The sequence below is a fragment of the Echinops telfairi genome, unplaced genomic scaffold (genome assembly GCF_000313985.2).
Source record: "Echinops telfairi isolate 266 unplaced genomic scaffold, ASM31398v2 ScPeMD7_7424;HRSCAF=8462, whole genome shotgun sequence".
In the NCBI taxonomy this organism is placed as follows: Eukaryota; Metazoa; Chordata; class Mammalia; order Afrosoricida; family Tenrecidae; genus Echinops; species Echinops telfairi.
Genome location: NW_022111324.1, coordinates 72,460,177 through 72,471,317, shown reverse-complemented (window position 1 = coordinate 72,471,317; position 11,141 = coordinate 72,460,177). Strand labels below are relative to the sequence as shown.

The window sequence follows — 11,141 nt, the reverse complement described above, 5'->3', positions numbered from 1 at the left end:
CTCGCTCGCTCGCTCGCTGGCTCGCGCCGCGGTGGTAATAGAGGTCGCGCACAGATGCGGGTGAGCCTGGCGCGGGGAGGAGGCGGAGGAGGAAAGGAAGCTGCATGCATGAAACCTACAGGTAAGCCCAAGAACCCCGGAAGGGGCTTTCCATCTCGCGGAGGGGCGCGCAGGCCGGCGAGAGGGAGTTGGTGGCTGTTTGGGCTTCCCAAGCAAGGGGTTTTTGCACCGCGCAGAGAGGGCTCTTCGGGGATGGTAGCCATAGGACCTCTGCCGATCCTGGAGAGAGCCAGAGAAGTGGCGGGGGGATCCGTGCCCCATTGTGGGATCGGCCAGAGTGAAAGGTGTAGGCCCAGGGAAAAGTGGTTGCACAAGCCCGGGGTGCTGGAAGGCTGTAGACTTTGGTGCCACAGTCACAACCGTGAATTCCCGGGGACCGGCGCAGAGCCAATGTGCGCGATTCCCTGCCCTCCTCCCCTCCTCCATCCCTCCTGCACGCGCAGCATCCCACGGATGCTGCTACTCAATGTACCCGTGCGGGGGCCGGGGGCCGGGGAGCTCACCGTGGGAAAGGGGGCGGGGGCCGCGCGGGGGAGGAGCGGGCATGGCGACCCGGGAGCCGGGGGGCCTGACCCCGGGCGGAGGAGAGGGAGCGCGGCCCTGGAACCCAGCAGCAGCCGGGGGCATTGTCGTGTTCCCTCCTGGTTGCAGACTCTTGCAAGCCGGATGCCCTCTGTGGATGAAAGATGTATCATGGAATGAACCCGAACCCTGGAGATGGATTTCTAGAGCAGCAGCCGCAGCAGCAGCTTCAGTCCCCCCAGAGACTTTTGGCCGTGATCCTGTGGTTTCAGCTGGCGCTGTGCTTCGGCCCTGCACAGCTCACGGGGGGTAAGTGACCCCGTTGTGGCGCTGAGGACCCGGGACAGCCCTGGTGGCGGCGGCGGCAGAGACGCGAAGCTGTGCTGGCAAGAGAGCCCTGCCCCCTCACATGCACACAGACTTTGGGGTGGCCGAGAGCCCTAGGGTTCCTGTGTCCCAGCCTAAAGCCACCCTCACCCAAACAGGGGGGTGCCCTGAAATCCGCATACATTCGCCCACCTCCATTGTGGCTGGAGCCCCACCACCCCTCTGGCCGCAGAACCCGGCTTCTGGAAAGGAAAGACAAAGCCTGCCACCTTGTTCTCACTTTAGCAGGGGGAGTGGAGTGTTTGTGGTTAATATGTACACGTCTGACCCTTGCCCTTGCCCTCCGAGGTCGGTCAGATATCCCCACCTGTACTGAAGCAGTTGTTGCGAGAACTACCTTTGCGACCGGGAAGGGTCTAAAAACATGGCTTGTGGGGAAGGTGGGGGTGGGATGGGGGCAATCAACAACAGGGCAGGTTTATTGGAAAGTTAACTTTTTCTCTTCGTTTCCCCGACAGTGGTGTGTGCCAGCATGCCTGCGCATGTGGAGGGTGGGGAGAGGAGTTTTCCCTTCGGTGGTGTGTCTGGAAGATGGCTTGGCCTATCCAGGTCTGATTTACAGGGGAGGGGGAAGTCAAGTGCTCTTCCACGACTGGGAAATTAGCTGGAATGAAATTGATAGCCTCAGCCGCCAGAGGCGTCTAATCTATAACATACTTGGTTCTGGAGGAAGGGGTATCCTTGGACTGTGGAAGGCAGCTGGAGCTTCGGTCGAAATGTAGAGTCTCCCAACCTTCTTTCCTTATCGCTGCCCGTCATTGAGGCCCATTCCCAATTTCCTGTGAGGTCGGTGTGGACACGGACCGTGCACACCGTTTAACCATGAATACTGCTACTATGCAACTATATTGCACACAATTGGAAAACAAGTATTGGTGGAGATAAATCAAGCGTTTGGGGGTGGGCTTGAAAACATACATGTGGCAGAGTATGGGAAGGAGTGGGGGCGGGGGATCACCTGTCCGCTGGCTTTCACACAGGGCAATCAATAAGACAGGCCTGGCATTTAGCAGTCTGCCTGGGCGGGGCTTGTTGTGATGTCAAAATTAGTGAGGAAACACTCTGCTGGGGACCTGGTTCTTGGTTTGTAACATGGTACTCACCTTCAGGGAAATGCTTGAAGTCAGGCTTTCTCCTTGTAAAAGACAAGGCCAAGTTTTGTGTAGCCCGAAAGCGTGCTGTGCCTGCTTGTCCTGGACATGCATTCTGCTTCATGGTTGGGGGTGGGTGGGGGAGGGTGGGGGGTGGGCATGGGTGGGCAGGGCTGAATGGAGAGCTGATTCATCTCCTCCTCTCTTCCTTCATCTCTCAGTTCTGGCTTTCTTTCCTCAAACCAGGTCCGTGTGCTTTTCTGTTCTCTCGGTCCACTTCCCAAGGTAGATGATAGATTAATATCTAGCAGGGCTCATTCTCCGAGCTCTGGACAGTTCGTACCAGCTGCGTGAGATCTGAATGGAGCCCTGCCGGATTTGCAGGCTGTGCTCCGGGCTCCTTGCACTTGTGTTTCCAGAGCAGACTCCTGCAGGATCTTAGAGTTCAGTGCCCAGCCTGGACCCCTCCTCATGTCAGTCGCCCGTGAGCTTCATGTAATAACTGAATAACCCACTGCCCCCCAGTCTATTCTGACTCCAAGCCACCCTCAATAGGATTTCTGAGACTACATCTACAGGGGAGCACACCGTCTCATCTTTCTCTCATGGAGGTGCACTGAAGGGTTTGAACCACCGACCTTGCAGTTAGTCCGACAGCACTGTCAGGCCTCTTTGTGGTTCCCCTATTAAAAACAAACTGAAAAAATTTTTTTTAAATGCACCTCAAATTCATTGCCATTGAGTTGATTCAGACTCCTAGTGGCCCTATACAGGATGAACTTCCCCTGTGGGTGTCCAAGGCTGTAAATCTTTATGGGAGTGGAAAGCTTCGTCTTTCTCCCATAAGCAGCTAGTTTCTACCTGCTGACCTTGCAGTTAGCAGCCCCTTGTATAACCAGGACACTACTAGGCATCATCTAGCACGCCTTCTATCCTTTTCTTCCCAGAGGGAAGATGTCAAGCAAAACAACTAAAACAAAACCAAAAAACCCCAGAGCCTTAAAGAGGTGGCAGGAGTAAGAATCACCTCTCGGGTCTGGGCTCCAGAGCTTGCTCTTTGAGGGTTCTCTGATGCTTCCGAAAGGCTCTGGAGGCTGACACTGGCTTCTGGAAGCTAGCATTTCAGAATCCTTCTATGAGTAAAATAGCATCTATGAAGTTCATTATACAGAAATATTCATTCTGCAGAGAGGGAAAAATAAAACCCTCACAGACGCTCCAGGATGGAATCGAAGCCAATTCACTTTCAAGTTCTCTAGCGAGGGGCTTCTAAAACTTGATCTTGCGCACAGGGCACCTGGAGGAAGCGGCGGGGGGGATCTTGGGGAAGGCTGATTTTGATTGAGGTGGTCTGGGGTAGGGCCTGAGATTCTGCATTTCGAACCAGCATCCTGACAAGGCTTTTGTTCCTGGGCCACGGGCCAGACTTTGACTAGCAAGACATTGAGCACTGGACTAAAAAATTCTTTAACATAAGTGGATTCTGGCCTTAGACTTTCTGCTTTCGTTCTCAAGGACCAACACTCAAATGGCGTATGTGTGCAGTCTCCAGGTGTAACCAGGGCTGAATAGCAACCCTCATCCCTTCTTCCTTTTCTTTTTAATCCACAACAAAAGGCTGCGTGTTTAATAGCTACTGTTCCGAAATGTGGATTTTCATTTTTGATTGCTTTCCATGGAAAAGGCACGCTATAATACCAAGATATAATAGTCTCAGCTAGGAGAAGAAGAAGGGGGTGGGGAAGCCTGAGCCCAATACAACAAGTGTTACAGAAAAAGCCTGAACTGGAGAAGGGAAAATTGAGAAGATGATCAGAGGAAGAAAAGGGAGGAAAGAGCTCCCATCAAAACCTGACTGCAGGGTCCCAGGAAGCCGGAGCGCCTGTGCAATCCTCTGAGCCCAGCCTTAGCTTTCAGAGGCTGAGGGGCCTCAGGCAATTTGCAGGGGGCTCTCTCCTGGTCGGCATTTGTAGATTAGGGAAAAAGGACCTCCTTTTGGGTTTCTAAGACGAAACAGCCCGAGACCAATACTGGGACCTTAGGGAGGCACAGGCCCCACTGTTCCCAGAATTTTCCTAGAGCATGGTTTTACCTACTGCTCTCCTCCTCTCTCCCGGTTCTGGTGACCTGAAGCCCCCTGGTCTCCGCTCAGGCTTGCAGGGAGGGAGTCAGTCAAGAGTGTGCGCTACAAGGTGGACCTTGGAGATGAACTCATTCACACGTCCCTAAATTATCAGAGGCTCAAGGCAGGGTTGGAGGCCTGGCTCTGCCTGGTAGTAGTTTTGGGGCCTTGGGAGCCTTATTTTCCTCACTTGGACGATGACGACGATGAACTTGTGGGTGTGGTGGTGTGCGAGAGATGGAAATCACGTAGGCACTTTGTAACTGTTGGTTGTCATAGCTGAGAGGGGGCTACAGCAGTGCCTTCATCTTGAGCTCTTTGTTTCATTTACTCCCTAGTTTTGCGTGTCCATCCAAGCCCTGTGTCAAGCGCTGCTACACCCCTCACTGCACTGGCCTCGATTCTGACTCCTCGTGACTCTACAGGTTAGAGTTTTTGAGACTGTAATTATTTACGGGAGTAGAAAACCTCCTCCTCTTCTCTAGGAACTGGTGGTGGTTTTGAACTGTTGGCCTTGAAATTCGTAGTTAGTTCAACACAGAGCCACACCATTGCCAAGGTTCAGATTATGATTTACCTAGAAAAACTCTCTTCTACTCTTTTTTCTCCACCTTAAGAAACTAATTTCTTTTCAAGCACCAACTTAAATGCCATGTTCTCTTACATCATCATGTAAGATGGTCTGTGAAGGCTTCCTTCACCTGAGCACATATCACTCTAGCATTGTAATGAGCTGTCTAATCGGATTGTCTAATGGATGAGATAGTCATAGCATCATTTCATCCATTAGACTGTAAACCCCTTGGAGATTAGAACCTTGACTTTATTCATTTTCCTGCTTCTCAGGCACTCAGCACAGTGGCAGACTATGTAGTAGATGCTCAGCTAATGTTGGTTAAGAGGGAGAAAAAAGATCGTCAAATTACTGGCACGTTGTTGTTAGCTGCCTGTGCAGGCTGACCCCTCAACTCATGGTGACTCCATACGCAGTAGGATTGAACGGTGGTGATTCAGAGGTGTGTCCTTGGCTACTTCTCAAATGCCTAGCTTTAGGCTTACATATCTTTTGGCCTGTCTTCCTAGCCCATCTTACCCTAGAAGCTCTGCTGACAGGAAGCTCAGCATCATAACAAGAAGCAGGCCCCCACTGACAGACGAGCAGCGACTGTGCAGAGATGCATCGGCTGAGCATCAGCCCCGTCTCCCGCATCCAAGGGGAGAATTCTTCTACCGACTCCCCAGTGTCCTGGAATCACTGGCAAACCAGTGCCAGGTGTGGGTCTCAGAAGTACGAGGGTTTCGTGGCCCTTGCAGCCACGTCCAATTGGAGATGGTCCAGGAGGCTAGAGGAAACCAGAGAAGGCTCAGGGAAGGAGCACTCGGGACGGGGTCTGAGGAAGGCAGGAGTTGGAGCATCTTGTACCACAACCTGGAGGCACTACCTGGTCTAACTGTTCAGCCAGCAGAGGATAGCTGGTTAATCTAGAACATTCCTCACTGCCATCAAGTCAATTTTGACTCATCGCGACATTAAGGGACAGAGTAGAACTACCCCTGTGGGGTTTCTGAGACTGTAATTCTCTACGGGAGTAGAAAGCCTCCTCTTTACCCCATGGAGTGCCTTATGGGTTTGATCTACTGCCTTGTTGTTAGCAGCCCAACAAGTAATCCACTGCTGACCCAGGTCTCCTAAATCTAGAACATCAGCTCCCAAATTTACTTGGTCTACCACCCTCTTTTCAGAAAAAAAAAATTTATTCCGTGCCCACCTGCCAATTAAAAACTTGTACTATATAGCCTGCAGTTGGGGATTAAGGGTAGGTATCTGCTTTTTCAGCCCGCCTGGGTCATTCCAGTACCCCCCAAAGGGTAGTATCTTTACTTTAGGGAATAACTGACCTAGATTCTAAAACACAGCATCCCCCCAGGTGGCCAAGTTGGGTACGGAAGAGAAATAACTTAGAGCCCTGTGCTAACTGTGTCACATGATGGGCAGGGGGAACCCCCTAAAGGATTTAGAGTTGGCGTGTCCCCTGCACAGTGCTCAAAACTCTTCCCCCTCTGTTTCCAGATTTCAGTCTCAGGGACCTGGCTCCTGCCCTCTCTGCACACCCATGCTTATGGCATTAGTGGCCGTAGCATTGGTCTGTGTGCTTAAAAAGCCCAAACCAAACTCACGGCATCATCAATCTTGACGCTCAGCAACTCTCTATGGACCCAAGGCTGTGACGCTCAATGGAAGCGGGCTGCCACATGCAGTAGCCGGTGGGTGCAAACGCCTGACTTTTGGTTAGCCACTGAGCATTTTAGCCACTGTGCCGCCAGGTGCCAAATGCTTTCTGGCTGACTCACTGATTTGGGGGTGCTGGTTTCTTGGTGTTCCACTAAGGAAAAGTTACTTACCTGTCAGAGTTTAAGCTTTCTGTGCAATGTTATTCATGCAAGTGATGGCTTCAGGCAGCCCTAGTTTCGTCTATGAGAAAAGGCTCAACTTCCCTAAATGATGAGCACTTTTCTTCAACAAAAGGGCCCCTCGGTGTAAGCTCGGAGAAACACTGTTGGTGTACTGACCCGGCGAGATCTGAAAGCTTTTGGATTTCACAAGAAAAGTGTCGTGTAGCAAGTAGCAAGGCTCTTGTCTCAGAGCCCTGCAGGAGCAAGTGGGAGAGAGAATATTGGCGAGTCTTTAATTCTCCAACGTACAGGTGAGAGTAGGTGAAGATGTCTCTCTAGAAAATATTGATTAGCTATGTGAAAAAAGATCACCTAAATTGTACTCTGTTAGTAGAGCCAGAGACATATTTCATAAACTTTCCAGAGGCCATGGGGACTTGCCCTGAGATGGGAAGCTCTGGTCCAGCATTAAGGCTATGAATGGTTTACGGTCTTGGCCAAATTCAAGTTCAGCCTCTGCCATACACCAGTAAATGTGTGGCTTCAGGCAAGTTGCCTTCTCCTTGACCCAGTGCTTTCTATCTCACTACCATGTGTGGAGTGCCAGTGGGGATTCCATGAGAGTATGCTTGCCTTCCATGCAGGAGACCTGGGTTCCAATCCCAGCCAGTACACCTCAAGTGTAGCCACCACTCACCTGTCAGACTTCTGAGGAGCTTCTTATCACAGTCCATACATCCATCCATGTGTCAAGCACATTTATACATTTGTTGCCATCATCATTCTCAAAACATTTACCCTCCCCTTGAGCCTCTGGTATCAGCTCCTCATTTTTTCCCCTCCCTCTCCGCTTCCCCCTCCCTCATGAACCCTTGATAACTGTAATTCTTTTTGGAAGTAGAAAGCCTCATGTTCCTTCCAAGGAATGGTTCCTGGTTTCAAACTGCTGACCTGCGGTTAGTAGCCCTCCATGTAAACATAATGCTACTAAGGCCCGTTGAGTGATTGATAAGACGCTTTCAAATGGTAGTAATGATACTCCTCACCCACATTTGGAGCGGGTGACTCTGTCTGCACATTGTGCTTCTTGCTGTACTTCCATGAACTCATTCCATCCCTACCACAAGCACATGAGGGCATGTTCTCAGCCATCCTCGGCCGGCAGAAGAGGATCCAGAGTAGAGAGCAAGGTTGGGCGTCTTGCACAGGGCCACCCAGCTCGTCAGTGAAGCTCAGTCACCCAGACGGCCCTTCTTGTCTTTAAAGACTTTCTCTGTAGTAAGCCGGGAATGGCAATATCACTCCCCAAGTGCATCCCCCACTTTTCACTTTATTTCAATCCAACTATCTTTCTTTTAAGCCACAATTATCCAATATTTTGGAACTTTGGATCTCCCCACCCTGACAGAAGGGAATACTTTGGGGTTGCGGCCAAAATCATAATAGTGAGGAGGAAGAGGAAGAGGGGAGAAAGAGAAACTCCCAAACAAACCAACAACAATAATAGCAACAAACTGAAAAACAAAACAAAACAGGAAAACCCAAGACAATGTGAATAGAGAGTGCCCGACCCTGGAGACATGAGTGAAGAAAGGTCAGGGGTTGGGACCCTACTCAGGGGTGTGGCTCTTTGAGGCAAGTGATCCAAGCTGGGCTTGGTTCTCCTCTGCTCTGCAGGTCCAGAGGTAAGTAATCAAGTGGCTGGTCTCTGGGACCCCCTGAGAGTACCAGAACCCCCTGCCCCTGCTGGGTATTATTCCTGTGTGATTGGCTGTGTCCCGGTGGCTCTCTCCACCAGGTGGTATGGGCCTGCACTAATAATAACTTCTGCTCCCATGTGCAGCGTGCCAGTTTACAAGGTGTTTTACATGAGCACCACCTTTAGTTTGCGTGACCCAGAAAGACCGAGATGCTGCTGCTTTTTCTCTCTCTCGCTCTTTCTTCAGTTGGAACCACCTCCTCACCAGGCTTGATCTCCCACGGTTCTGCAGACAGGTCAGATGAAGCAGCGAGAGAGAGGGCCTAGGCCCACTGAGTCTAGACTGCCCACTATGTCATTCTGGGCCAGCCGGCCAGCCTGTTGCCGGTGAGGTATGAGTTAGTCCGTGTCCACAGCTAAGAGAGAGAATGAATTTCCTCTGAGAAGTGTGAGCTTACGATTCCTGGCAATCCCATGTGTATCAGAGCAGGGCTGTGCCTCACAAGGTTTTCAATAGCTGGTTTGGTGGGGCGGGGGTGGGGGGGTGGGAGGGATGGGGTGTGAGTTGGGGGTGGAGGAGACTGCCAGGACCTTGTTTTGAGGCACTCCTGGGTGTACTCAAAGTGTCAACTTTTTAGTTAGTGGCTGAGCGCATAACCCTTTGCACCAGGCAGGGACTCCTGCCTGTAAGTAGAAACCTCTTCAAGAAGGGCTGCAATTCAAGGAAGAGTAGCTGACTGGGTTTGATGGCTTGTGAGTCTGCGAGCTGCTTCCCCTTCCAGTTAGGAAAGTGGACTTTGAATGCTTAAGATGCTCTGCCTTAGGGGAGATTTGGGGCCCTCATTTCTCAGCGCAGAAGATCACTGCACAACTTACTATAAGAGGAGAAATGATCCACTCAAGAAGAGAAACAAATAGAAATAATTAAGTGAGCTGCTCACAAACCAGAATTAAAAGTGCATTTTAAAATCGTGTCTTAATTGAGAGTGTTGTAATTGCTTTATTATCTTAAACAAGGTAAACTGGGAACGCCAGAGAAGTAAAACAAAAATAATTCTTGACATTGTTTGGAAGTGACAGCAAAGCTGGGACGGCTGAGGTGGACGCGCCTGGGAGCCGCTGGGTGAGAGGGAGGGGCAGGTCCGCGGCCCCTGGGGGGCCTCGAGGGACCTTCCCCATCAGGTGTCTGCTGGGTCTCTGAGAACAGTTTCCTTTCAGAAGAGGAATGGTCAGTCAGTTTGGCCCGTGATCCCTATGCGAGTATCTCAGGAAATGGGGCTTTTAAAGAGGGAGGGGTGGGGTGGAAGGGGAGGGTCTTTGGGAAGAATGGGGCTACGGCTTTGTCCTGTCTCTGACTGGTGAGTTTCATCTTCTGGAACTAACCAACATAGAACAATGCTGAGCAAGGAGTGCTCGCGAGCTTTTCCTCCAAGGAACAAAAGACCCGTTTCTCGGGTCTGATTGAATTTACGTACGTAAGTTGACTTAGGAGGACTAGGAAGAGGGACACTCTCTGAAGAAAGCAGAAATGTCACTTTACCATGGTTCCCTAACCCTCCGTGCCTTCCACGCTGTGACTGGGTCGGCTCCGTGGCGTTCAGACCAGATTCTCAGCATGGGGAGGGAGAATCGGTGGGCCGACACTTGTTGCAAACACTCCGGTTTTCTCTAGACGGGAAACCACAGTGTCTGCTTGTTTCCCAGAAATGTGATCGGTGTAGCGAGTTCCTCCTGGGAGAGGCTCTCGGTTCCTGTAGACTGCTGCCAAGGTGCCCCAGTCCTCAGGGCAGCGTCTTTGGGGGGGACATACCTCTCTGTGGGCTCAGCTTGTTATCTGACTGCGTCTGTTTGATGGCTGACCGAGAGCGCCTCTAGGTTTAAATCACGCTTACATGTTGAAACCGGAGAAGTAAAATTGTGGAAATTTGCAAATCTTCTGGTTCAGAATAAGTCATGCGTCTCTGCGTGCCCTTCGCAAACCTTGCCCAGAGATTTGCCCCTTCAGATGGACAAGGGGAGACTCATTCCCACCCACCCCTCATCACCTTTCTAGTCACACCTGCCCTCGGTAGACAAGAGGTGCTCATTTGCTATGGATAATGACCGGTTTTAACTTGGAACCACCCAAAGCCGGAGGGCTGTAGATTCCAGTAGATGGTACTCGGGACCACTGTACCTCACGACTGTCAGCAGCTGGCTGAGTGCAGTGCTGTCATTGCTGCCTCAGTTTCCTTATCCTCAAACTGGAGATTGTACTGGGACCATCTGCCTCTCAAAGTTGCCCCAAGAATGAAGCACATTAACTCTCAGAATTATCAGCAGCATCACCAACAAACTGGCCTGTGAATGCTTGCGGCATTCACTGTTCTCAGCGCTTTCTTTCTGCCGAGGAGACATCACAGACTAAACACAGTGCCAACAAAAACGCCACAGCTCACTGCCTTTGAGTTGGCAGTTGTGACCCATAACAACCCTATAGCACAGAGTAGACCTACTTCAGCGGGCTTTCGAACTGCTGACCTTGTGGTGAACAGCCTGAGGTGTAACCCTCTGCGCTACCAGGGCTCCTTGGGAGATAGCATAGTGAATACATAACTCAGAATGACACAACCTGAGACAGGCGTGCTATAGACTGGCAGTAGGTGGTGATGAATGCTGTGACCCGGTAGTCCCAGGAAACTATTTCATACAGCTGGCCATACTGTACTATGGTCACTCTGTAGTGGAGACTTGAGGACTGAGCACACGTTGCCAGTCCACCACAGCGCTGTGAGTCAGGGTTGGCTCAAATGGCAGTGGTTGGTCTGTAGCAAAACTCACTGCCCTCGAGTCCATTCTGACTCCTAGTGCCCGTGTGGGCCAGGGA

The 11,141-nt window shown here is 51.2% G+C and overlaps 1 protein-coding gene across 3 annotated transcripts in view; it reads left to right on the top strand.

Annotated features, from left to right (window-relative positions):
• The first annotated feature begins 15 nt into the window (after positions 1–15).
• Positions 16–11,141, top strand: part of SUSD4 (sushi domain containing 4) — a 202,220-nt gene continuing 191,094 nt past the window's right edge. For all 3 annotated transcript variants that reach the window (XM_045298095.1, XM_004700157.2, XM_045298094.1), the window contains exons 1-2: positions 16–121; positions 712–891. In XM_045298095.1, coding sequence (XP_045154030.1) covers positions 747–891 — 145 coding nt within the window. In that variant the 5' untranslated portion in view covers positions 16–121; positions 712–746. The remainder of the gene's footprint in view (positions 122–711; positions 892–11,141) is intronic.